The following is a 25,578-nucleotide window of genomic DNA, read 5'->3' as shown; positions in this document are numbered from 1 at the left end:
CGGAGGTGCTGGGGCCCTGGCCCAGCTCATCTTTTTTGGAAGTCTCTGGACCCCACCCTGCCCGACCTGACTCCCACTCCCTCCTCTCCATCAAGGCCCAGAGATGTTACCTAACTGGCCCTGGGATGGGGTCCTAGCTATCCAGAATTGGGGTCAGGTATCAGGAGGCCTGGTCCTGTCTCTGAATTCCCCAGGTCTGGCTGTGGGACAGTGGGTGAAGGTGTCCCACAGGTCTGTGGGCAGCCCTGGGGAACAAGCATGGGAGCTGGGGTTGCCGGCCCTCGGGGCCCCCGGGGGGACGCACTTTGCCTGTTGGGCAGGGTGACCTTGACTGCGGCTGACACAGGACAAAGTGGAGTACCCCGGTGTGCACGCTGCCTGCAGGGGGCTTTCCAGCAGCGGGGGGCAGCCCGGGCTGTCGGTACGTGTGGACAGCACCTGCCAAGTGCAGCCCCACAAATATGAGGGTGCATCTCATTCCGGATATACAGATGCGCCCCCCAGGGTCTCGGCTGGGGAGTGGCCGCACGGGCTGGGGCGCGACGGCGGAAGGGGTGACCGGAGCAGGCTGGGCAGGGTCTTGGGGCGCCCCGGAAGGCTGTAGACCCGAGGGGGTGTGTCCCGCCTCGCGGTCACGTGGCCCGGCGTCGCCGTGAGGGCGGAAGTGGCACGGGTTGCCAGGCGGCGGTTGCTAGGCGCGCGCTGCGTGCCCTGCGTGGGGCGAGGCGGCCGAGGCGGGAAGCGCGAGTGGCGGCGCCATGGCGCGAGGTAGCGGCGCGCGGCGGGCTGGGGTCCGGGGTGAGGGTGCGGAGTGTGAGGTCCAGCGCCGGGTCGCAGCGCCCGCGCCGCCCGGGTCCGCGGGAGGGTTGGTGCTGAGACTTACCCCGGGCCCGGTTCCTGCGCTGTGGCTGCTGTCACTGCCGGGAGCGCGCAGACCCAGCTCCTGCTCTCCTCCCGGGAGGGTCTCGAGGCCCCGGTCTGGCACCTGGGGGCAGGTTCTCATGCCTGCGTGTCTCCCAGCATGGCAGCACCCATTCCTCAACGTCTTCAGACACTTCAAGGTGGACGAGTGGAAGCGGTCCGCCAAGGAGGGCGACGTGGCCACCGTGACGGTGAGTGGGCCCAGGGCCGGCAGCAGGAGCTGGGGGCCCCTCCTCCCCGGGGGACGTGGCGGGACCACCTGAGGGTCCGGCGGGTGATGCCCTCCCGGCGCTCCCTGGGTCTTTGGGGGACGCTGGCTCCCGTCTTTCTCTCCAGGACAAGACCTTGAAGTGCACCGTGTATCGGGTCCGGGGTTCTGTCTCTGCCGGCAATTACATCCAGCTCCCCAAAACCAGCACCCAGTCTCTGGGGCTGACAGGACGATACCTGTATGTGCTCTTCCGGCCCCTGCCCCCTAAGCACTTCGTCATCCACCTGGACGTGTCCACGGAGGTGCGGAGCTCAGGAGTGGGGGGCTGCACGTGGGGGCCTTGCGCTCCTGCTACCCCCTCTCCTCGCCTCATTGCTGTGCGCTGTCCCTGCAGGACAGCCAGGTCATCCGCGTGTCCTTGTCCAACCTCTTCAAGGAGTTCAAGTCCACAGTCACATGGCTTCAGTTCCCCTTTATCTGTGAGGCCGGAACATCCAAGAAAGGTGACGTGGAGATAGGGCATGAATGGGACACGGCTGTTCCAAGAGAGGCAGCCTGAGGGCAGAGAGGGAGGTGGTGCAGGCTGAGGGGCAGGTGGGCAGCGCAGCCTGGCTCCTTCATGGCCTGAGGGGACACCTTGTGGGGGGACAAGTGGTTGTGGCTGTGGGAGTGGGGGCACGCCAAAGACAGTGCTGCGGGCTGGCTGGTGAGAGGGTCAGCACTGACCTTGGCTCACGGCCTGCAGACCTGGCAGGTGTGCCCCCCACTGGTGCCCGCTGGACCTGCCTGCAGCTCGACCTGCACGACATCCTCCTGGTCTACCTGAACCGGCGCTACGGCCACCTCAAGGGCGTCAGGCTGTGTGCCAACCTGCTGGTCAGGAGCCTCTATACCAGCGACCTATGCTTTGACCCCGGTGAGGGCCGTGCCCTACACCCTGTGCTCAGCCTGCAGTGTGCTCCCATTCCCTGCGTGTTGGCCTCCACTCCCTCCTTCCCCCAGGTCCTCAGCCCGGGAGGGTCCTACGTCCCTGACACTTGATGAAAACGCCCGCACCATGCCATCTTTGAGCCCCCCACCTCCCGAGGCACCTGAGGGGGGAGGTGCTGGTTGGGCTGGTGGTCTGGCAATACCCTGGTGGCACCTGGTGTTGAGTCTTGCCTGGGCTTGGAGAGGGAGCTGGACAGGCTTCCCTTGGTCTACAGCCACTCTGCTCTTTGTAGCTGTCACCGCCACGGAGGCCCGGCGGGCAAAACTGCCTGTCACTCCCATGCCACGAGAAATGGCGTTCCCGGTGTCGAAGGGGGAAAGCTGGCATGACCGCTACATCCACATCCGGTGAGCAGCTCTGCCTATTCCGTGGGAGGCTGGGTGGAGGGAGAGCAGGGCGGCCCCTGGATCTGACTCCCTCCGCCCCACCAAGGTTTCCAAGCGACAGCTCAAAAGCACTCTCCAAGCCGGTTCAGAAGAGCTGTGTCCCTCCTGAGGCAGGTGGGCCTGTGGGGTCAGTGGGACCCTGGGTTCAGGCCTGCAGGGTGCTGGGAGTTCAGTGGGAGGGGGGCACCTGATGCTGCATCTGGGGAGGTGAACCTGGCGGTGTGGTGCGTGCAGGAGCTGGGGCTAGTCTAGAGGTCGTCTCGAGGTCCCAGAGTTGCGTAGGGGGTTGTGTGCAGGGGACCTCCCGGCCTCACGCATTCCAGCTGGGAGGGGGCGTCAGGGCCCAGGGTGGAAGGGTGGGCTGCAGCTGTCCATGTGGCTTCTCCCCTGCAGAGCGGGTGAGGCCAGGGGCCACAGCTGCCCATTACCACCCCTTGTCCAATGTCTTGTGGTCACGTCCCCCCAGGCCTCTCGGCACTCTGCTCCACTGCAGGCTTCCCGGGGCATGTGCCACGGCTTCTCTCTCACCCGGCAACCTTCAGCAAGCCCACACAGGACAGCGTGTCCCCCATGGTCCAGATGTTTGGCCCCACAGCTGTGAGTGACCCTGTACCCCTGGAGATGGGGCTGGAGATCATGGCCCCAGGATGCTGATGGCCACTTGTCCCCGTGCAGTCCTGCCGAATTCCTTCAGCACCCAGGCCCCTTCCAGAGGTCAGCCTGTTCTGTGAGCACTCGGAGATCTCCAGTGTGGGTGGCCCCAGTGGCCAGAGCCAAGAGCCCTCAGCCTGGGAGCAGGCCACTGACAAGCATGCAACTGGCAGCAGCATTCATGTGTCTGCCCATGAGTTGGCTGTGGTGCCTGTGGCCCCCGAGGATGTGGCCCTGCACGAGGTGAGCGCCTGTCCTGAGGAAGAGGGGGTGGGCCATGCCATTGAGGTGGGTGGGGCCTGGATGAGACGTGGGTAGGGAGCTGTTGAGCTGGTGCCCGCCATGAGCTGTGCGTGGGGCAGATGGGCTCTGATGGTCCTTTCTCATCCAGCCTCCCTGCAGAAAGCAGAGCGGGCAGGAGGCGGCTTTGGGCAAGAATCGTTTTCAACAAAGAGTAAGGAGAGGCTGTGGCCCTGCTCCCCACTCCCAGCCTCAGGTGGTGTCGGGGCTCCGGGCTCCAGGCAGGGGCAGGACCCAGGGTCCCTGGAGGGTCTGGCACTGCGACCAGAATCCTGGCTTCCTGCCACAAAGCAGTGGGCAGTAGCCACCCAGGAGCACGTGGCTTTCTCGGGAGGCAGGACTCCGGGGTCGGGGAGCCCTGGGGGGACAGGGGCCTCCCTCCTGGGGTCTCACTGGGAGTTTGTCTGTTTCAGAGCTTCCTCCCAGATCCCATCCTGAGGCTCAAGGGGGTCATCGGCTTTGGGGGCCACAGCACCAAATGGGTGAGGGGTCCCATGCTCTTGTGGGGTTGTACAAGTGTCAGATACACAGAGAGGACAGTGGGAGGACCCTGTGTCCCCCTGAGGTGGCTGCGTGGATGTCAGCTCCCTCAGGGTGTCAGGTCCCTCACCCCCTGTGGACGCCCAGCCCTGCCCATGTCTGCACGCGGCTCCTGGGCTCTTCCTCGGTGCCTCCCGCACAGGCCTCCCCTTGTTCTCCGTGGGCATTGGCTGGTTAGTGCTGGTCTGAGCGCTCGAGCTTCCACCCCAGAGCCCCACTCGCTCTTGACGGCTTTGATGTGTGTTGTCCAGGCGCGATCCCGACCTGCCACATGGGCCGGCGTGGGTGCGATTGTGGGTCCCTGTGGTGAGGGGCAGTCGGAGGCTTGTCAGGCACTCCTGGACTCAGACTCCAAGTCTTTGGGGGCCCTCTGGTCTTTCGTGTGCCGAATCCCAGTTTCTCGTGTTGTGGACAGGGCATAGAAGAGATTCTGTGTGTACATGTGTTCACATGTGTCTGTGTTTTCTCTCTTCTTTCCGTGACTTGTGTGTGTGACATGGGGAGGGGTGTGCTGGGGGGGATGAGGCCAACCAGTCCGTGACCTCAGCCTCTGGCCCCTGTGCACAGGCCCTGTGGACCAAGGACGGGGCTGCTGTCGTGTACCCCTGCCATGCAGTCATCGTTGTCCTGAACATTGAGTCCCGGGAGCAGCGCTTCTTCCTCGGCCACACGGAGAAGGTGGGCGCCGCCGGCCAGGGGTGGCTCGCGCCTACAGTCTGCACGTCCCCCTCAACCTGCCACCTCCCCAGGTCTCTGCTCTGGCACTGGACGGGAGCAGCTCGCTGCTGGCCTCGGCCCAGGCGCGGCCCCCCAGCATGCTGCGCCTCTGGGACTTCCAGACCGGGGGCTGCCTGTCTCTATTCCGGAGCCCCGTCCACACCATCTGCTCCCTCAGGTGGGTGCGGGGCCTCCAAGGGGCGTGGGGGTCAGCCCCGTGACGCTGACCGCCTCCTCTCACCTGCAGCTTCTCTGACAGCGGGGCACTGCTCTGTGGCACCGGCAAGGACCGCCACGGGAGGACGGTAATGGCCGGGCTGGGGAGGTGGGGTGCTCGTCCCAGGGTGCAGGCAGAGTCCAAAGTCCGAGCCCTACAGAGGATCTTGTGTTTCACACGAGTCCTCACGGAGGGAGCCAGCGTTGAAGTGACTGGCCTCACCCTGTTGGGTGGTGTGTCCTGTAGCCGTGAGACGGCCGTGCCGTACATGTCAGCTTTTCTGAGGTCAGGTATACGTGAAGAGCCGGTGTTTCACCCTGGGGCCTTAGCTCTGCGTGGGGGTTTGTGTCTAGTTTGGTTCTGCAGACACTCGAGGAGGCATGTGTGGGCTCCTCTGGGCCATGGGGGCCAACTTCCCTACGCCCTCACCAGCCAGGCACTCGCACTGGTTTCTGTAGGAGGAAGAGCCGAGGCCTGGTGGAGGCCGGGCAGGTGTGCGGGCAGGCCGGGTGCGCTCAGCGCGGGCTTGTTGCAGGTGGTGGTGGCGTGGGGCACAGACCAGGTGGGGCGAGGTGGCAAGGCGGTCGTTCTCGCAAAGGTGCACACTGACGTGGACATCCAGGGATTCGAGGTTGCCTTTTTTGATGAAACCAGGTGACGAGGCTGCCCGCCCACCCACCCAAGGTGCCGGGATGCTGGCCCTCCCACACCAGTCCTGTTCCTCCTCCCTGTCCACAGCGTCGGGTGTCCCGTGGGGGTCGGGTCTCCTGCTGGGGTCCGGCGAGGCTCACCCTCACGTACCCTTGCAGGATGGTGTCGTGCGGGCAGGGCAGTGTGCGGCTGTGGCGGCTGCGACATGGGGGGCTGCGCTCCTGCCCCGTGGACCTGGGGGAGTACCACGCACTGGAGTTCACTGACCTGGCCTTCGGGCAGGACCAGGACGGCTGCACGCTGTGAGCCCTGCTCTCCCTCCCCTAACCAGGTGGGCCCTGCTCCCGCCTGCCCCCTTGGCCCTCACCTGTCATCTCCTCTGGCAGCTACGTGTGCGGCCGCAGTGGCCACATTCTGGAGGTCGACTACCAGCGCATGGCTGTGCGCCACGCTCGCCGCCTCCTGCCCACGCAGACCCCCAGCGGCCCCCCCCCACAGAAGCAGACCTTCAGCTTGGGTAGGTGGGTCTCCTGCTGCATGGGGGCAGCAGCCCTGATGCTTTGGGCTGACACTGCCTGCCCCTCAGGCCCTGGCATCGCCATCAGCAGCCTCAGTGTCTCCCAGACCATGTGCGCTGTAGGCTCCGAGGATGGCTACCTGCGCCTCTGGCCCCTGGACTTCTCCTCTGTGCTCCTGGAGGCAGGTGGGGCCGCCACAGGAGGGCCATGTCCCTGGGCCATCCTTGGGCTGGACAGCAGTCAAGGGGCTCTAAGGGGCTGTGTCCCGGGCCTGGGGGTCCACCATTGCTGAGCCCAGGAGGGGGTGGTCGTGGGGGAGCTGCCTGTCCCACACTACAGGGAGATGGGGCTCCGGGTAAAGGGTTCATGTCCTGGGAGGGCCAGGAAAGAGGTGCAGCCTGGATACGGCCAGCCTGCCTAGGTTGGCCCTGGTGCCCAACCCACACCCCACTTCAGGCCTGGGAGGTCACCTACCGCCCTGCCTGCAGAGCACGAGGGCCCCATCAGCTCTGTCCGCATCAGCCCCGATGGCCTCCGTGTGCTGTCCACCACCTCCTTGGGCCACCTCGGCTTCCTGGACGTCCTGTCCCGGGAGTACCACGTGCTGGTGCGCTCCCACACTGCTCCGGTGCTGGCCCTTGCCACCAAGTGCAGCCAGGAGCAGCTGGCCACTGTGTCCCAGGACCACACCGTCCGGGTCTGGGACCTGGTGACCCTGCAGCAGGTGGGGTGCCACTGGAGAGGAGCTGGCCGGGAGAGAGGGACTGGAGGGCCGCAGGCCACACTGAGGCCCTGTGGGCGGAGCCTAGCCGGGTGTGGGGTCGGAGGGCGTGCCTGTGAGGCCGTTGGTCCCTCTGCCTATGTTTGGGGCCCAAGGCTTCAGGCCACCTGGAGAGATGGCTGTCAGGCTCTGTGGCCCGTTAGTAGCCCTTAACCCTGTCCGCCCTCACGTGGCCCCCACCCTCCAGCTGTATGACTTCACGTCGCCCGACGAGGCCCCGTGCACCATCGCCTTCCACCCCACACAGCCAACCTTCTTCTGTGGCTTCAGTGGTGGGGCCGTCCGCTCCTTCAGCCTGGAGGCCGCCGAGGTCCTGGAGGAGCATAGGTGGGGTGCCTAGCCGGCCCGTGGCCCCACAGATGTCCACGGTGGAAGCTTGGGTGGTTTGTGGGTTCCCCTGGAGAGTGTGGGTGGCCAGGCAGGGTCGGGGAGGGCCATCCAACGGAAGCTCTTGCCCTCCACTGCCCTTTGGAGATTCTGCCAGGCCCAGCTGTGGGAGGTCTGAGATGGTGCAGCTCAGGGTCAAGGCAGTGGGTGTCCCCGTGTGGTGCAGGTGTCACCGAGGAGCTGTCATCGGCTTGGCTGCCAGCCCCGACGGGAGCCTCCTGTTCAGCTCCTGCTCTCAGGGCACCCTGGCCCAGTACCACTGCGCTGCCACCCGGTGCCGTCTCCTGCGTGTGGCAGGTCAGGCCCCCACGCCCAGCCCCAGTGGCCTCTTGACCATCCCCTCATCAGGTCCCTGTGGGGCTGGGGCTTGCCTAGCACCCACTGATGATAGTGGTAAGCTGCCTTCTGTGGCTTAGATGCCCCAGAGCAAGTGTGGTTTTAGGATTCACCAGCCCCCTAAAACTGAAGGTCGGTGAGGGTTTGTGCTTGCCCTGCCCCAGGAGGAGGCAGACAGTCTGAGTACCAGGCCAGCAGGTGGGGGACAGCCCACCCGAGGGCATCTGCCTCCTCCCGTGGCCACCGTAACGTGGGCTGACCAGGTGGTCGCTCCTGGCCCAGGAGAACCTCCAGCTCTCCTGGCGGTACCCGGTCCCCAGGCTCTGTGGGCAGCTGGTGTGGGATCTGCCCATCCTGGGCTGGGGTTTCTTGCAGTTGGGGGCAGGTTTGGGTCCCAACCTATGTCTGCTCCAGGCACCCCCTCCCCACCCAGCTGACCACCTGCCCCCCTGCTGCCGGCAGCTAATGTGGTGTGCCAGGATGCCCACCCGAGCCCCAGTGCCCTGGCGGTCAGCAGGGACAGCTACCTGCTGGCCTTTGTGGGCCCATCCAAGTACACGGTGACCATCATGGACACAGCCTCACTGGACAAGGTAAGTCAGCTGGAACCTTCTGTGTGTCCAGTGTGGGTGGGGCCATGCCAGCCTGGTTGGCAGACCCTGTCAACACCCCTGACTCTGACTGCTGCGTGACTCCCCTGGTTCGACTGGGGCAGGGGGCGGGCAGGGGCTCTTCTTGGCCTGGCCTGGAATGCCAGGTTCTCGAGGGGGCAGGTGGGAGGCCACGCTTATTCCAGGGAGGACCCCAGCCCTGCTGCCCTCACTCAGGCACAGAGGACGTGTAAGTTGTGGGGGCCCGGAGGGCCGGGTGCTGGGTAGGTACCTGAGGCTGCCCGCCTCCTGTGCCCTGGCTCTAGGGGTGTGAGCTCTGGCCAGAGGTCATGGCCGGTGGCCCCTTGCTCTCCCCCAGCTTCTGCAGGTTGATGTCAGCGCCCTGGGCCTCGCCAGCAGCCGCCTGAACTCAGCTGTGGCTGTCTGCTTCGGGCCTGCACCGCCCAGCCACCTGCTGGTGTCCATGTCGTCCAACGTGGTTGTGGTGCTGGACGCCACGTCAGGGCGCACGGTCCGGGAGGTGAGCCCAGGGTTGCGGCCAGCAGTTTGGCCTCCCCCTCCCTTCCGGCTCTGGCCTGGGTACCCACACTGCCTTGAGGAGGGGTGGCCGCATGCTGTTCCCTAGAGGTGGCATTTTCTGAGAAGGGCAGCTTCCCCCGTCCGGGGTCCTGTGTACTCCCCTCCCCCCTCTCCTGCAGCTGTCCAGCATCCACCCCGCGGCCTGCCCTTCCCTTGCTCTCAGCGGGGATGGCCGCTTCCTGCTGACGGCTGCTGACCGGGCCATCAAGGTGTGGGACTACTTGACGCGAGCCAGCCCCGGCTGCCAGGTGTGTGCTGTGGGCGGGGGGAGGGCGGGCGGAGGAGATCCCCAAGCTTCCCCTGTGCCCGCGGGGCTTAACACCACACGAGAGCCTGGCTCCGGCCCCGGTCTGCTGGGCGTGGGGATTCACGGCCGGCCCTGAGTGCTGGGAGGACAATGGCGTCCCTGGCCACACTTCAGGAGTCTCCACATGTGACACTCACTGTCCCCAGATGTACATTGGCCACTCGGAGCCTGTGCAGGCCGTGGCCTTCACCCCTAACCAGCAGCAGCTCCTCAGCGTGGGGGACGCCATCTTCCTCTGGGACATCCTGGTCCCCCCTGAGAGGTCGCCCCCAGGAAGGCAAGTACCTGCCCTTGACCTGTGTCTGTCAGTGCTCCTTCTGCACCCTCCCCACCCGACACCCTCTCTTGTTGCCTTTATAGCGTCCAAGGCTCGCCCGGGGGCCCCCCGACCTGTGAGGCTGGTGAGTGGTCCCGCCACACTGGCAGGCTTGGTGGTGACATCTGGTCTGGCACTGCAGCTGCTTCGTTTCCTGGGGGTCCCAGTGCAGAGCTGGGGTGGGGATCGGGGGCTGGGCACGCCTCCCCTTGTGTGCTCTGCTGTTCTCAGGCCCCGAGCACAACTTGGCTCCTTCCATCCTCAGGCCCAGGTGCGAGGCAGCCGGAGGACACAGTGTCCGGAGCCGATGGGCTCCCCCGGCGGCAGGTGCCCGTGCCATCCCAGGCAGCCCCGCCCCGGCTGGGCGCCTGTGTCGGGCCTCCAGAGGGTGGTGATGGTAAGGGCGGGGGTCCTGGGAGGGCCTGGGCAGGCACGTGCGTCCGCTCCCATCTTGGTGTGTTTCCCGATTCCAGGCCTATGGGGAGGGGCAGGGGTGTGGGGGGCTCCCTCCCTCCTCTCACGGCCCCCCATCTCCCCAGGCACTTTCTGTGTGTCAGATGACGAAAGACCTTCTGAGGAGAGCCACGGCCCCAAGGGGCTCCGCCAGGCCTCAGCCTCAGCTGTGCTGCTGAAGGAGGCTGACGGGGCCACAGACGGGGCCTGGGGGGCTGTGGTTGACTCCTGGGGCCTTGGCGTGCCTCCCCATCCCCGTGGCCAGCCTAGTAAGCAGGGGAGGGGCGGCAGGGTGGGCTGGGGACACTCATGATCCAGCCAGGGCCCAGTTGCAGGCACCCCGTGGACTCTAGATGGCCTCAGGGCGGCCCCCCCTGTCCCTGAGAGACCGAGAGTCACCCGTGAGGCAGGGTATGGTGACTTGCAGGGTGAGTGGACGAGCCTGAGGTGGGCGGTGGGATGCGGCTCATTTGTGCCCTCTGATCTCGACTGTCTGACCCCAAGTTCTGACCAGGTCAGGCACTGCTCCCATGCAGCCAGGGCAGTAGGACTGTGTGTGGGGAGGGGTCTCTGATGGGTTTGATGTCCCGTGGCCTCCCCCTCCTCCCTGCAGATGCCCAGAGCACCAGGAGAACCAGAGCCCGGCCTGCCACCTACCCGGACTCCTACAAGCCCTTCACGGCATGTTGCAAGGCCTCCCCGCTGGCCAAGGTAGGCCAGATGGGGGTCCTCACAGCCCTGCCACAGGCAGATACCCTGGGGGCCCAGGGGTGGGGAGGCATGGTCTGCGGTTTTTGGGAGCACACTTTCTCCCCAGTACATGGTACCCCGGGTCTCCCTGGGGCTGCTCCCAAAGCCGACGGCAGTCACCCATGAGCCCCCCTCCACCCTGCACCCCACACTCTGGCTGGGCTGGTTAAGGCTCTCGCTATCCCACGGACACCCAGACAGGACCCGGGCAGTGTCTTGCTGAGCCCACTCTGTCCATCCCACGGTCCTGGCTCCCTCCCACCTCCTCCCCGGGCCCCGTCCTGCCGCCCTGCCTCCCTGTGCTCCAGGTACCTCCCACACGTCTCCCTCCAGCATCCCTGTCTGCTCCCCGGCTCCGTCCTGGCTGGCCTATTGTGTGCAGCCTTCAAGGCCCAGGCTCCTGCCCTTTGTCTCCTCTGGGAGCGTGCACCTCCCGTGGCTGCGTCTTAGGCCCCGGCCTGACGGGGCAGAGCCTGAGCTGGTGGGGTGGGTGGGTGCTGTGTGGCGCACCAGCGTCCTGGGTCCACTTCCTCGCAGAGCGTCTCCTTCCCCCCTGCCGGTGGCGAATGGCTGCGCCTGAAGGCCGTCGTGGGCTACAGCGGAAACGGGCGGGCCAACGTGGTCTGGAGGCCAGACACAGGTAGGGCCCACAGCCCACCCCAGCGGGGCCCAGCTTTGTCCACTCCGAGGCCAGGATCCAGGAAGGGCAGAGGAGCACCTATGTCATGGGTGGTGTGGGCTACAGGGCAGGAGGGGCCCTGGCTGAGGGGTGGGGCATGTTCTGGTGACACTGGCTGATGCTCCAGCCTCCTCTGGGCTGGAGTTTTCTGGGTGGGCTTAGCGTCAGCCCTCTTGGCTCTGGAAGCTGATGGGGAGGACACATCCTGGGCCAAAGCTGATAGGCTCAGGGGCACTCTCCCTGCCTACAGGCTTCTTCGCTTATGCGTGTGGCTGCCTGGTGGTGGTGGAAGACCTGCACTCTGGTGCCCAGCAGCACTGGCTCGGCCACCCTGAGGAGATCTCCACACTGGCCCTCAGCCACGACGCCCAGGTGCCCCCCTGCTCCCTACCCTGCATGCCTCGGCGCCACGGTGCATGGGGAGCCTGGCTCCTTGAGGGCCTCGGCCGGTTCTCCCCTCCAGAGCAGTGCAGGGGATGCTGTTCCACCCAGAGCCAGGTGGCCCATGGACCTCGGCGCCCTCCCAGCTGACCGCCCACCCCCCTGCCCAACAGGTCCTGGCCTCTGCTTCAGGCCGCAGCAGCACTGCCTCCCACTGCCAGATCTGCATCTGGGACGTGTCTGGGGGCTCCTGCCGGCAGCTTGTTTCTCACCACGACACTGCCGTGCGAGCCTTGGCTTTCTCACCGGATGATGGGCTCCTCGTCACACTGGGTCAGCAGGAGCGGTGGTGGGCGGGGAGAGGACAGTGGCCTCCAGACTCCCCTGCCAGTCCTGGGACCCCTGAGAGCTGACGTGGCCACCCTGTGTCTCCTGCAGGGGACTATGGCGACTGCACCCTGGCCCTGTGGAGCATGTCTTCCTGCGAGCTCCTGTCCTCCACGCGCCTCCCAGAGCCGGTGCACGGCGTGGCCTTCAACCCCTGGCACACCGGAGAGCTGGCCTGCGTGGGCCAGGGTGCTGTCACCCTGTGGCTCCTGCAGCGGCACGGGGCTGACATCAGCCTCCAGGTGCCAGGGTTCAGCTTTGGAGGGAGGGGTCTGGCTGGGCCCCAGGATGTCGCTGACCCACGCTGTCCTCATGTCCCTCCAGGTGCACCGAGAGCGCATCCCCGAGGAGGTGGGGGTGGGTGAGCTGACCTCGCTCTGCTACGGGGCCACGCCCCTGCTCTACTGTGGCTCCAGCACTGGCCAGGTCTGTGTCTGGGACACGCATGCCAGCCGCTGCTTCCTGGCCTGGGAGGCAGACGACGGTGAGATCGGTGAGTGCCTGACAGAGCCCCCATGGCCCCCGACAGCTGAGGGGTCGGCCTCTCCCTGGGGCCCTGTCTGGAGTCCTGGGCACCTCGGGAGCTCACACCACCTCCTGCCTCCTAGGAGTGCTGCTGTGCTCGGGCGCGCAGCTGGTCAGCGGCAGCAGCACCAGGCGGCTGCGTCTGTGGGCCGTGGGGGCCGTGCCGGAGCTGAGGCGCAAGGGCTCGGGCGCTGGGTGAGCTGCTGCATCTGTCGACATGCCTGGTAGCCGTGTCCTTGACCTGGGCCGCAGGCCGGCACTCCGTCGCCAGCCGGGCCTGCTCTCTGTGGGAACATGCTTGGGCGAGGCCAGGGACCTGCAGACCACAGGCGAGGACAGGGATGTGCCCCAGGAGCACCGGGCTACCTGGGCTCTCGCTGCCACCACCCTTGCAACTCGCTGTCCCCACTCCCAGGTCTAGCTCCGTGTTCATGGAGCGCGAGCTGACCCTGGACGGGGCCATCGTGGGCGCGGTCTTCCACGACAGCATGGACATGGGTGTGGTGGGCACCGCGGCAGGCACGCTCTGGTACGTCAGTTGGGCTGAAGGCACCAGCACCCGCCTCGTCAGTGGCCACAGCAGCAAGGTGAGGCCATCACGCCACTGGCTTGCTGCTGACATCTGAGGGGGTTTCCAGCCCAGACAGAGTCAGGGCAGCAAGGCCGCGTGCGTTCCCCTGTGTCCCCGCCCGCCCCCAGTTCCGGGTCCAAGCCCAGCTGTCAGGTCAGTTCATGGGTGAACGTTGCAGGGGTTCTCAGGACAAGAACTCCACGCACCTAGAACCACACGCTCCTCCCTTGTTGACGTGGGGTCCACGTGGTGCCCGCTCACAGCAGCCCTGTGGCCTCACGGTCTGCTGGTCCTTCTTTTCTTTGCCGCTTTTTTCCCTTGTAATTTACTTCTCAGAAACCAGGTCATTCCAGGTCATCGTGGGATTCTCCCACGATCGGGGTTGGACCTGCCTCTCTGCTCCTGTGTTCGCTGGGGTCTGAGAGGTCTGGAGGCCCAGCCAGGGCCTGGTCAGGGCCCGTCAGTCCCTATGTCCCCTCCTCCTGGGTGAGCTGTCTCAGTGATTCCCTCGTCTGGAATGCCCCATCACTCCACTGGGGCTCACAGAAGGGAGAGTCTGATTGCTTTGTTCCCTCGGGAGAGAAACGGCCTTGTGAGCTCTTGAGCGTGGAGCCGGAACAGGGGTGCAGGGTGGCTCATGCTCCCTGTGGGACCCGGTCCCAGCATCCACCAACAGCGACCGAGGAGCTCAGTTTCTGAGTGTCTTTAAGAGCTGGTGGACGGACACGTGCGGGTCCGGGTCCCCCATGGTCATTTTTCTCTTGATGCTTGTGGTCCCATCCTTGGCCGGAGGTAGGTCCTTTGAGTTGGCTCCCGGATCTTTTTTTTAAATCTGTATTTTGTTTGGAGATAATGGGAGTCATGAAGGAAATCGGGTGTGAGATGGGTGAGCATTACATACTTTTTCTGTTCTCTTGGTAACGGCTTTATGTTGAATTGTAATTCACATGTCATATGTCACTCATTTTTTATCTAGTCACAAAGTTGTACAACTATCACCACCAATCAATTTTAGGGCATTTTCATCATCCTAAAAGGAAACCCCATACCCGTTAGCACTCGCCCCCCCTTGCCCCTCCCTGGCCCCTGACAGCCACTCACTGCCTTTCTGTGGATTTGCCTGTTCTAGACGTTCCGCAGAAGTGGAAGCGCACACCACGTGGTCCCTTCTGTCCAGCTTCTCTCACTGAGCACGATGTCCTCTGGTCATCGGCACTGTGATGTGTCAGTGCTTCACTTCTTTTATTGCTGAATCCCGTTCCATGCAACAGAGGGGACAGTTGTGTCTGTCCATCCACTAGGATGAGCACTTGGGTCCTGAGCCCTTGACCTAGCTGGTGGTCACTGGTGACTTCCCTCTCATGGAAGGGCAGGTGTTCCAGCCTCTGCCTCTGCGGCTCTGCCCGGGACCGGACTCGGCTGTTTCTTCCCAGAGCCCCGGGCTCCTCCAGTGGGAAATGGACTCGGAGGTCATGGCCTGAGTCCCAGAGGGGCCCATCGCTTCTCAGCCAAACAGAGCTAAATTACTGTTTTTTAAGATAATATGCATCATGAGCTCACACTTAACACTTGAAATTCAGATTCAGGACTAGGCCGTTTTATTTCACCTCGTTGGTGTAAGGCATCTCTATCTCCTTTATCCTGCACCAAAAATCCTGCTTCTCAGTAATCACACGTCAGCTTTCTCCCTCCATACGGGCCCCACGGTGTCAGGAGAAACCACGCCCACCACCAGCTGGGGCCTGGAAACGGCTTCCTTTACCTCGGTCTGCAGCCCTCTAGGGACGTACAGGCATGTCACCGTGCTTTAGGTTCTGCCAGAACGGTTACTTCTGTGGTATCTCACCAAGTGGACAGTCAAGTTCAACTGACCAGTGGGCTTCTTGTGATTCAGATGCCACCTGGGTATAGTGTGGGGACACTCAGGAGGGTGGTCAGGACGATTCCTTTACATCATGTAGAGGTGGCTGGGGCCAGGTGGGCTTGAGGGGCATGCTCTTGTCAGAAAGACCGGCCCCCTGTGTCCCCTCTCCGCCGAGGACCATGTGGCCTCAGGTGGGGCTGGCTGGCTCCCTGCAGGTGAACGAGGTGGTCTTCAGCCCCAGCGAGTCCTACTGTGCCACGTGTGGTGACGACGGGAGCGTGAGGGTGTGGTCCTTGGTCAGCATGGAGCTGGTCATCCAGTTCCAGGTTCTCAACCAGGTACTTGGGAGGCCTGCAAGGGAAGACCGAGTCCGGCCCTTCCTGTCCGGGGAAGGGCTCTGGCAGCTCCTCCAGCCTCGGAGTCTGTCTGCGGCCTTGGGGCAGGCCCCTGTCCCTTCCCTAGGGGAGTGCTGATGTTTCCCTACGTGGGTCCCCAGAGCTGCCTCTGCCTGGCTTGGAGCCCCCCGTCCTGTGGACGCCCAGACCAGCAACAGGTGGTGGCGGGCTACAGCGATGGCACGCTGCGTGTCTTCAGCATCTCTCGAACCTCGATGGACCTCAAGATGCGCCCCTGTGCAGCTGCGCTGACGGCCATAGCCTTCTCTGCTGACGGTGAGGGGCGGGGGCTCACCGTGACGGTGGGGCCCCTGCCTGGCCCAGGTCACACATTTGGGCTGGGGGCTGGTGCATCACAGGGTAACAGCATGGCCCCTGCCTGGCCCAGGTCAGACCATCCTCTCTGGAGATAAGGATGGGCTTGTGGCCGTGAGCCGCCCCTGCACGGGGATGACTTTGCGTGTACTGAGTGACCACCGGGGCGCCCCGATCTCCGCCATCCAGACAACGAGCAAAGAGGTGAAGTGGCCTCATGAGCCAGCAGGGTGTGGCCTGGCGGGGGGGCGGCAAGGGAAGGCAGATTGGGCAGGGCGGGGCAGGAGGCACCCACTGCCTCTTACCCCCAGTATGGAGACTTCGGAGTGGAGGGCACGGACCTGTGGCTGGCCGTCAGTGGGGATCAGCGGGTCAGTGTCTGGGCCTCCGACTGGCTGCGGGACCGCTGTGAGCTCGTGGACTGGCTGAGCTTCCCGGCACCTGCCCTCATGGAGGTAAGAGTCCTCAGTGGCAGCGCGGGCGGGGATGGTGCCTGGCCACCCCACCATAGCATGCTGCGCCCCTCCACAGTCTCCCGGCTGCCCACCACCGTCCCTCGCTGCTTTCTGCCCCTGGGACGGAGCGCTGCTGGTGTGTGCGGGCCTTGGTGTGCACCGGGACGTGGTCTTCTACAGCCTCCGCCAGAAGCAGGCATGTGCACCCCGCCCATGTGGTGCCCGGAGCCAGGGACCCGGGGCTGGGGAGGGGAGGGTCATGGGACTGTGGGAGCCCCTGCCCAGGGCCTCACGGTTACTGCCCACAGGTGGTGGAGACGATCCCGTTGCCTTTCTTTGCTGTGTCCCTGAGCCTGTCCCCTGGGGCCCGCCTTGTGGCCGTTGGCTTTGCTGGTGAGTGCTGCTGGGTATGGACTCAGGCCTGTCTTGAGTGGGGCAGAGTGAGCTCACCTGTGCCCCCACACTGAGACATGCCTCGCACCTCCGTGCCCTGGGTTCCTTGTCCCTGAACTGGGGTGAGGACACCTGCCCCAGGGGGTCACAGGGTCAGGAGATGAGGGGTGTGGGGCCAAGTGCAGCAGCCAGTACCCAGGGCCTGAACAGAGGCACTCGGCTGCCCAGCTTGGGGCCTCGCAGGCCCCATGTGTGAGACGCCCCAGTGCTGGTGGCCCCGCCCTCGGCTGTGATGCCCGGTCCTGCTGCAGCGAGCCCTGGGGCACGGAGGACATGGGCCTTTCCACCCAGGTTCCCCCATGCGGCGCTAGCGCCCAGCTGGAGACAGAGGTAGGGTGGGTTGGGGGGCCCTTGGGCCCTGGAGCTGCACAGACGGGGCCAGGGCATGTGCGATGCTCCACCGCCCGGGCCCACCTCCATGCCGTCTGCCCGCAGAGCATGTGCTGAGGCTGGTGGACTGTGCCTCAGGGGCCACGCAGGACTTCGCTGGCCACGTCGACTCGGTGCAGCTCTGCAGGTTCACCCCGTCTGCCCGGCTGCTCTTCACGGCGGCCCACAATGAGATCTTGGTGTGGGAGGTCACCAGCCACTGAGCGCAGTGAGGACCGCGGGGTCAGGTGCGCCCTGCTGGTCAACTTGGGTGCTTGGCCAAGAAGCTGTGTTGGCCGAGGGCTTCACGCGGGGCCAGGAGGGCTCGGTGGGCTCAGGGCGGTGTGTGAATTGTCAGGACCTTGAGCATATGTAAAGTGCTCGTTGGCTCTTTACCTGAGGGCTTTTCTATGTCTCTACCTTGTACAGTTCAAATAAACGTGGGCATTGTGTCAGCCTTAAAGATAGCCTGTTATTTTACCAGCAAAATGAGTTTATTTGGGAAAAACCAAAGAATAGCAGTTTGGGACCGGCATGCCATGGCGAGTCCGACAAACAATGGAGAGAAATTGGGAGGGGTTGTTTTGAAGGAAAGTCCACTGGAGTAAAGCAGGAGTTCGGGTTGTGATGGCTTCTCAGTGGCTGAGCTGCTGGGGTCGTGGATTTCTGTTGGGATGCAACGGTACATTTCTTCCTGTGATTGAGATTCTTTCCTGTTGACACTTCTTTCTGTGGGGTCTGTAATCAACCATCTTCCTGCCTTCTGGCCTCCAGACTCCACTTTAAATGAAGTTTCCTTTTATTAATTTTCACAATTGCATTGTTGGCTGGTCACTCCAGGCCCTGCTGCTCTGGGCCTGGCCCTCCCGCCTGGCCTGAGCTCAGCCTCTGCCCAACTCCCAGACCTCCTGCTCCCTCCCAAGGACCATGCCCTGGCAGCACCTGTCCACCTGCAGGGGCTGCCCTGCTCAGAGTGGGTGGGTCAGCGCCACGCGCGGAGCTGCGGGGGCGGGGCGGCACCGGGGCAGACCCCGCCCCCTCCGGCAAGGCCCGCCCCCCCCACCCGCGCGGCGTCTGCAGTGCCCGATGCTCCCGCGCGGTGGCGCCGCCGCGTAGCCCGGCCGCTCTGGCCCGCTCGGCTCGCTAGTGCGGCCGCACGGCGGGGGCCGGAAGTGCCGGCTTGGGAGAGGCGGGCCGGGATCGGGCTGCAGCTCCGGCGGCGCCATGAAGCGGGACGTGCGCATCCTACTGCTGGGCGAGGGTAGGCGCCCGGCGGCTGTGGCGGGGGTCTTGGGGCCGCCGGGGTCGAGGTCAGAACGAGGGGTCTTGAGGCCGCCGGGGTCGGAGTGAGGGCGGAGGTCTTGGGGCCGCTGGGGTCGGGGTCAGGGCGGGGGGTCTTGGGGCCGCTGGGGTCATGGTAGGGGTCAGAGCCGGGCCTGTCTGGGGCGGGCAGGGGCGCCGCGACCTTGAACTGCCACGCTGATCCCGCCGCCCCGCGCAGCCCAGGTGGGGAAGACGTCGCTGATCCTGTCGCTGGTGGGCGAGGAGTTCCCCGAGGAGGTAAGGGCGGCGGACGGCGCCTGGGAGGAACTGAGGCCCCGCGGGTTCTCGGGGCCGCCCCAGGGACGACCTCCCTCCGTCCCGGGCTGCCCTCATGGCCTGGTCTGCTCCAGGTCCCTCCCCGGGCAGAAGAGATCACCATCCCCGCAGATGTCACCCCAGAGAAGGTTCCTACCCACATCGTCGATTATTCAGGTAGAGCCCCCCCGCCCCACCGTTCTGCCCAGGAGCGGGCATTGCGGGCAGGTCTGCAGTGAGGTCTCTTCCTTGGTCCAGAAGCTGAACAGACGGTTGAGGAACTGCAAGATGAGATTCTCAAGGTACAGTATGTCCTGAGGGCTCAGGAAGGGGGTGCCAGGCACGGCCCCACGCTCAGGCCCTGGGGGTGGGCTGCTGCCTCGGCCTGCTCGGCTTGGCTCCCTGAGTGATTGGATTAAGGTGCTCAGAGCGTCCTCAGCCTAGATAATTCTGCTATGACCTCTGTGCACTGAGAGTTGTTGGGTTTCCCATGACACACCGTGCTGGCAGCTGGGGAGAAAAGAGACCATCAGTTCCTCCTGTCTGTGTGGCTGGCCTACCCCATGGCTCTCCATGCCGAGCGTTCACTGTTCTGGTGGACCCTGCAGTGTGCCCTTCAAAGAGCTCTGTGCCCCATAGTCCAGTCCAGTGCCCTGGGCCTCTGGGCCTCAGTGGGGTCATGATCAGAGCTGCAAGCTGCACAGGCCTTTGTCCATCTGTTACTGGGAGCGTGTGCCTGAACCGAGCTCGGGGTCGGGGGGAGCTGCCCCTGCCGCCTCTACCGCAACCTGGGGCACCACTGGGCAGGGGGACAGGCCCCAGCTCCTTAGGGGCAGTTTTCTTGCCATCATTGCGGTTTGTGCTGGTGTCCTCATCACTCCCTCTGCCCACAGTGACATGGGAGTGAAGGGGGTGGCTATTTCTGTCCTGGGTCCTCCAGGGGACTCACTGGCCGGAGCTGCAGTGCTGGAGCCTGGTGTCTGCAGTGGAAGTGGGCAGGAAGGGGCTTGTCTGAGGTTTGAGCAGCTGACCGCCAGTCCCGGTGTGACGTGGCGGGGGAGCCCAGCTGGAAGGGTGCTGGGGAGGAGTGGGCTTCCCAGGCCTCTGAGCCGTGCCCGATGAGCCTGTGAGCAATGGGGGCGGGGTGGAGCAGGAGGCCTCTGGTCACGCGATGCCACGCTCCTTTGTCCACAGGCGAACGTGGTGTGTGTGGTGTATGATGTGTCTGAGGAGGCCACCATCGAGAAGGTGAGGGAGAGAGCTCCCCATCCGTCCCTGCTTCCTCCTGCTGGCGCCCAGCTCGGTCATTGGCCCGTCTTCTGCACAGACCCCAGGCCCACCCAGCTGACTTGGGCTCTGGGCAGCTCGCACCCTGGCCAGCCCCATCTGTAACGAGTGTTTTGGGGAGCCTCATGGAGCCACCCCGGGTGCTGGGGGCCTGTGGCCAGGACCCTCACAGCTGCCCCAGCGAGCCGCTGTGACCCTGCCTCCCTGCAGAGAGCATAAATGGCCACAAATCTGAACCACATTAGGCGTATGAAGGGGCTGCCGACCCCTGGCCCTTTGGGGATGTTTGGGATCTGCTAGGATCAGTTGAGGTCCTGTCGGCTGCTCTGTCCCACTGGTTTCATTCCCAGTGGTCATAACTTTGGCCCTCAGGGGGCCTTGACCTCCTGTGTCTCTTCGAGCCAGGCATGAGTTCCAGGTGGGAGCCGAGGATCAGGCAGGCCCCTCTTTTCACAGCCAAGCCTTGCCTTTCAGATCCGAACCAAATGGATCCCACTGGTGAATGGGGGGACTGAGAAGCCCAGGTAATGCACAGGCCCAGGGGGGCTGGGATCTGCCAGCTCCCCATCCCTGGTGACTGTTGGCTTCTCCCTCAGGGTCCCCATCATCTTGGTGGGCAACAAATCAGACCTCCGGCCGGGGAGCTCCATGGAGGCCGTGCTGCCCATCATGAGCCAGTTCCCTGAGATCGAGACCTGTGTGGAGGTGAGGGTGGGCGGGCTGAGTGGGGCACTGAGGTGGAGAAGGGGCGGGGTGGGGTAGAGCTCAGAGGCAAGGCCATGCAGCAGGTGCTCATGCGCTGGTGGCCCTGGGAGCTCAAGACAGGCCAGCTATCTCATTGAAGGCTGCTTCCCGGGAGCGGGGGCTGTTGACCGCCTGTGCCTTTGTCTTCCTCGGGGCTCCGTGGAGTTTCCTGCCATCAGGCACCTGTCTGAGTCTGTTCCCGCGTCTCCCAGTGCTCTGCCAAGAACCTGAGGAACATCTCGGAGCTGTTCTACTATGCACAGAAGGCCGTGCTGCACCCCACAGCACCGCTCTACGACCCCGAGGCCAAGCAGGTGGGCATCAGGTGTGGTTGGGCAGGGGGAGCGGGTGGGAGCAGTAGGGGACACATGCTAAACTAGCTGTCCCTGCAGCTGAGGCCCGCATGCATCCGGGCCCTCACGCGCATCTTCAGGCTCTCGGACCAGGATCTGGACCAGGCGCTCAGCGACGAGGAGCTCAATGCTTTCCAGGTGCGGCCCCTCCGGCTCCTGGTGGTGCCCACCCTTCTCGGGCTGCAGCCATGCTCCACACCTTGGCTGCCCTTAACAGCTGGGCATGGTTGTTAACAACCGAAGCAGTTGCCGCATTGGCTGGCTGACTAACGGTGACTTTCTCTCGGAGGCAGAAATCCTGCTTCGGGCACCCCCTGGCCCCGCAGGCCCTGGAGGATGTGAAGATGGTGGTGTGCAAGAACGTGGCGGGAGGCGTGCAGGATGACCAACTGACCCTGGATGGTGAGGCCGTGTGCGCTGCCTGTCCCCCAGGTGTGTGGAGGGGCCCAGCTGTGCCTGGTGCTACCCCCTTCTCTGTCCCTTCTTGAACAGGCTTTCTCTTCTTGAACACGCTGTTCGTGCAACGTGGCCGCCACGAGACCACGTGGACCGTCCTGCGGCGTTTTGGCTACGGCCACACACTCGAGCTGACGGATGACTATCTCTACCCGCCGTGAGTGCTGGTGGGGCTCAGGGCTCACTGTCTTCTCAGTGTTAGGCCTGGGGGCCCTCGGGACGTCTGGCTTGGGTTGGGGTTGGAGCCCTTGCTCTGGGCAGAGGCTGGGTTGGGCGGGACTGGGGGCCTGTCAGGACGGCCTGTGCAGGGGGTGGGCAGCCTGAGATGCACACGAGCACATGGCCCCTCGGCTGCCACCACACACCTGCCTGCTTTGCCAACAGGCGCTGGGCGGGGGGTGGGAATGCAGGGCCTGCCTGGTCCCACAGGGAGGGTCTGACCGCACAGACGGGCAGGGCAACATGCAGAAAGCATGTGGAGCATGGTGGGCACCGGGCTCCCCTGGGAACCCGACAGCCCCCCGCGGCCCCTACAGGCTCCACGTGCCCCCTGGGTGCAGCACAGAGCTCAACCACTTTGGCTACCAGTTTGTGCAGAGGATGTTTGAGAAGCACGACCAGGTGAGGGTGCTGTGCCCCTGTGTGCCCCCCCCACTCCCCCAGCACACGTCACTGCGGCCTGTCTTCCCACAGGACCACGACGGTGCCCTCTCGCCTGCGGAGCTGCAGAGCCTCTTCAGCGTGTTCCCGGCTGCCCCATGGGGCCCCCAGCTCCCACGTGGTGTCCGCACCAAGGCTGGCCGGCTGCCCCTGCACGGGTACCTCTGCCAGTGGACGTAAGCACAGCCCCCGCCCACTGCACCACCACCCACCGTGCCTGCCCTGCCCCGCCATGACGCCACCCTTCATGCCCCCAGCCTGGTGACCTACTTGGATGTTCGGCGCTGTCTCGAGCTCCTGGGCTACCTGGGCTATCCCATCCTCTGCGAGCAGGACTCCCAGGCCCACGCCATCACAGGTGGGTGCCTGCCTGCCTTCATGCTGGACCCCAGCCTAGCGCCTCCCAGCAGCCCCTCACCTACCCTCGTCTTCGCTCTCTGCCCACAGTCACCCGTGAGAAGAAGCTGGACCAGGAGAAGGGACAGACGCAGAGAAACGTACTCCTGTGCAAGGTGGTGGGGGCCTGCGGAGTGGGCAAGTCAGCCTTCCTGCAGGCCTTCCTCGGCCGCGGCCTGGGAGTAAGTGTCCACCTGTGCTGGGCGAGGGGACCCAGCTGCTACCTGGGGCCTCCAGGGGCAGGGGCTCTGGAGAGCGTCAGGGCCAGCGAGCTTCAGGTACCTCCCTCCTCAGCACCAGGACACTGGGGAGGCCCCCGAGGAACCCACCACCTGCGTCATCGACACGGTGCAAGTCCACGGGCAGGAGAAGTACCTGATAGTGAGTGCCGGGTGTGCCCACAGTAGATCCCAGTGCATGCTGGCGGGAGCTGTCCCGGCGCAGCCCTGGGGGACCGAGCCCCGTGCCCCACCCTGAGGCCACCCTCTGTCCAGCTGTGCGAGGTGGACGCAGACAGCCTGCTGGCCACCGCACCCGATGCCACCTGCGATGTTGCCTGCTTGATGTTCAGCGGCAGCGATCCCGCATCCTTTGCGCTCTGTGCCAGCGTCTACAAGGCAAGGCCCAGCCTGCCCTGGGGGTCCACCTGCCCCCTTGCCATGGCTGCCCCATGACAGCACCTTCACGTGGTCCTCTCCCCACAGCGCCACTACATGGACGGGCAGACGCCTTGCCTCTTCGTCTCCTCTAAGGCCGACCTGCCCGAAAGCAGCTCGCCGCCTGGCCTGGCCCCGGCTGAGTTCTGCCGCCGGCACCGGCTGCCTGCCCCCACCCCTTTTTCCTGCGCAGGCCCAGCTGAACCCAGCTCGGCCATCTTCACCCGGCTCGCCACCATGGCCGCTTTCCCGTGGGTACCAGCACCTCAGCCCCTGTGGTGGGAGGCCTATCCCTGTCCTGGGGCACTGATGTCCTGTCACCAGGAGAGTGGGACAGTTTCGTGGCAGGACCGGAGTCGGTCGGGGTTGCAGGGTGGGCCTTAGTCCTTTGCTGATGCCCGGGCGGGGCCCTCCAGGGCCTGGAGTTCCGCTGTGCTGGACACTGACTAGGAGCAGCTCTCTGGGGCTCCATGACTTTCCGAGAGGGGAGGTGGGGGGGACAGCAGCAAGTGCCTGGACGGCACCCCAAGGGTGTCTCCAGCCAGCCCATCTCTCCTGCAGACACCTGGCTCACGGGGAGCTGCACACCACCTCCTTCTGGCTGCGGGTGACCCTGGGGGCCGTCGGGGTCGCTGTCGCTGCGGTGCTCAGTTTTTCGCTCTACAGGGTCCTGGTGAAGAGCCGATGAGGCCCCAGGGCCCTGCAGTCTGATCTCAGGGCACCCAGGGTGCTGGTGTGGGACCACTGCTCATGGGGCTTCCTTCTGTCTGAACTTTGTTTCTGAGGACAGTGCGCACTGCCCTGCCCCTGCCCGAGCCCAACGGTGGCCCCCTGGTCCTGGCAGCCTGTGTCCTGCCTTGCTGCAGATGCCGAGCATTGCCCACCTTTGTGGGCATCGTGTGTTGGAGGGACTAGGGGGCACGAGTGAGGAAGCCAGTGACCCCAGACCCGAATTCTCAGGGCTCCACCATTTCTTCCTGGTCCCAGGCAGCCAGTGGGTATGAAAGGTCAGAGGGCAGAGCTTTCAGCCAAAGACGGGAAGTGGGGCCAGGAAATGGCTAGACCATTATGCGGATCCCCTCCTCTCCTCCTATCCCCCAATTTGGAGATGCATTCACCCCTCACAGAAGACATGAAGTTGGGTTTTCTGATTAAACTTCACTCGTGTCTTCATCTCAGACCCTGTTTTCTGAAGATGACTTTTCTTGAATCAACTAGAACGTGTCTTTTGTTTTGGTGTGGACTGGAAACGTCACTCCTGGCCCCCATGCATCCCATCCGGGCCTGGGTCCCCATCCTGAGGCCTCACTCAGGCCAGTGTAAGGTCCAGTTATGGCCCTGCTGGGGCTTGGGAGCCTCTGCATCCATCAAGGTTCATGCTGGCCTGAGGGTGAGAGGCTGGAGGGGCCAGGTGTGCCCCGCAGCACTGTCCACTCCCCAGACAGCAGCCTGGCTGGGCTGCGCTGAGGGTCTGGATTCTGAGGTGGGGCTGGGGTGCTCCAAGGTCCAGCACGTCCTGCTTCTGGTGTGCAGAGTGGTCCTGGCCTGGGGAGCTGCCCTGTTCTTCCTCACCTCCCCACCAGAGGCCTCTGCCCCTCCCACTGGGCAGAGGACAGCCAGAGAGCCCCAGCCTGAGGGCAGGGGACAAAGAACCCTTCTTGGGCTGAGGAGGGGGCCTGGCTCGGCTTTGGGCTTCAGCATCTGCTGTCCCAGGTGTTTATGGGGCGTGCGTTCTGGGGCCTGGAGCAGATGCAGTGTGCGGTGTGGCTGGGTGGAGGACCTCAGCCACCCAGATGAGTGCCTGTTATCCTAACTGCCATCAGTCTTTCTGTGCAAGGCGGGCCTTCCAGACCAAGGCCCCTCCTGGAGCCCTGATGTGTAGGTTGTGGGAGCTGCTTACCCCCCAGGGATGCTCGGGCCTGACCCAGAAGGGTCTGGGGTTGGACCCTGAAGTTGTCCCTCCACCATCCCTACCAGCCTTCCAGCTCCTGGCCCACAGCCCGGCGGTGTGGTTCTGGCCTGTTTCGGGGCAGGACAAGATGCTATTTCTAGCCTGTGTCTTCTCCTGAGGCTCAGCTGCCCGGAGTGATGGCTCCACAGCATCAGGGTTCTGAGCGGCCCATGGAGGAGTTGCTATGGCTACACATCCCTGTAGTCTGTCACTTCTGTAGTTGGGGTCTCCTTGCCCTCCCCAGGAAGTAGGGCCCATCCCTGTCCTACTTGCAGCCTTGTCCCTTGGGAGTTCTGCGCTAATGTCCACAGGTCTGCTTGGGCCAGAGTGCCCTCCTGGGGCTGGAGGCACCACTGTCTAGCATTGTGGCTGCAGGAGTGGTCAGGGGCCTCCAGCCCCAGGGCTGGGCCATGGTTGGTCTCTGAGCAGGGACAGCACAGGAGGCCTTCTCCCCTCTGCTAGTTGCCCTGTTGGCCTGGC

At 64.5% G+C, this 25,578-nt stretch overlaps 2 protein-coding genes across 4 annotated transcripts; both read left to right on the top strand.

Annotated features, from left to right (window-relative positions):
* The first annotated feature begins 730 nt into the window (after positions 1 to 730).
* WDR90 (WD repeat domain 90) lies at positions 731 to 17,472 on the top strand. Its single transcript, XM_058568904.1, is given in 43 exon segments — positions 731 to 768; positions 1,021 to 1,112; positions 1,258 to 1,434; positions 1,527 to 1,635; positions 1,878 to 2,048; positions 2,356 to 2,470; positions 2,556 to 2,623; positions 2,976 to 3,106; positions 3,185 to 3,403; positions 3,552 to 3,760; positions 3,831 to 3,942; positions 4,568 to 4,678; positions 4,750 to 4,895; positions 4,965 to 5,022; positions 5,470 to 5,588; positions 5,744 to 5,887; positions 5,972 to 6,102; positions 6,172 to 6,288; positions 6,592 to 6,827; positions 7,072 to 7,211; positions 7,438 to 7,568; positions 8,070 to 8,200; positions 8,577 to 8,749; positions 8,925 to 9,045; positions 9,251 to 9,366; positions 9,465 to 9,505; positions 9,686 to 9,819; positions 9,821 to 10,142; positions 10,487 to 10,584; positions 11,161 to 11,263; positions 11,553 to 11,674; positions 11,857 to 12,016; positions 12,122 to 12,312; positions 12,395 to 12,563; positions 12,679 to 12,790; positions 13,017 to 13,182; positions 15,246 to 15,368; positions 15,527 to 15,701; positions 15,814 to 15,944; positions 16,052 to 16,195; positions 16,272 to 16,391; positions 16,504 to 16,588; positions 17,084 to 17,472. Coding segments are annotated over 43 exon segments (5,841 nt in total). The 5' UTR covers positions 731 to 758; the 3' UTR covers positions 17,242 to 17,472.
* A 713-nt stretch (positions 17,473 to 18,185) lies between these two features.
* Positions 18,186 to 24,228, top strand: RHOT2 (ras homolog family member T2). Of its 3 annotated transcripts, XM_058570436.1 has the most exons (19): positions 18,186 to 18,278; positions 18,519 to 18,577; positions 18,691 to 18,772; positions 18,854 to 18,897; positions 19,790 to 19,843; positions 20,357 to 20,406; positions 20,479 to 20,587; positions 20,839 to 20,940; positions 21,019 to 21,117; positions 21,273 to 21,381; positions 21,472 to 21,592; positions 21,972 to 22,056; positions 22,129 to 22,271; positions 22,353 to 22,453; positions 22,543 to 22,673; positions 22,786 to 22,872; positions 22,986 to 23,108; positions 23,196 to 23,398; positions 23,709 to 24,228. In XM_058570436.1, the coding sequence occupies exons 1-19, from the start codon at positions 18,242 to 18,244 to the stop codon at positions 23,833 to 23,835; spliced, it is 1,866 nt and encodes a 621-aa protein (XP_058426419.1). In that variant the 5' UTR covers positions 18,186 to 18,241; the 3' UTR covers positions 23,836 to 24,228. The 3 variants fall into 3 exon arrangements, with proteins under 3 accessions (XP_058426419.1, XP_058426418.1, XP_058426420.1); XM_058570435.1 differs by having other exon boundaries at positions 23,196 to 23,799; XM_058570437.1 differs by lacking the exons at positions 18,186 to 18,278; positions 18,519 to 18,577; positions 18,691 to 18,772; positions 18,854 to 18,897 and adding an exon at positions 19,507 to 19,611 and having other exon boundaries at positions 23,196 to 23,799.
* The last annotated feature ends 1,350 nt before the right edge of the window (positions 24,229 to 25,578 follow it).

The sequence above is a fragment of the Diceros bicornis genome, chromosome 26 (genome assembly GCF_020826845.1).
Source record: "Diceros bicornis minor isolate mBicDic1 chromosome 26, mDicBic1.mat.cur, whole genome shotgun sequence".
In the NCBI taxonomy this organism is placed as follows: Eukaryota; Metazoa; Chordata; class Mammalia; order Perissodactyla; family Rhinocerotidae; genus Diceros; species Diceros bicornis.
Note: the sequence above shows the minus strand (reverse complement) of the source record. Positions and strands in the feature narration are given on the sequence as shown.

Coding starts and splice junctions, on each gene's coding strand:
- RHOT2 (XM_058570435.1), top strand. CDS start 18,242: ATGAAGCGGGACGTGCGCATCCTACTGCTGGGCGAGG. Junction 18,773..18,853: donor CCACATCGTCGATTATTCAG/GTAGAGCCCCCC, acceptor TCCTTGGTCCAG/AAGCTGAACAGACGGTTGAG. Junction 21,593..21,971: donor GATGACTATCTCTACCCGCC/GTGAGTGCTGGT, acceptor CGGCCCCTACAG/GCTCCACGTGCCCCCTGGGT.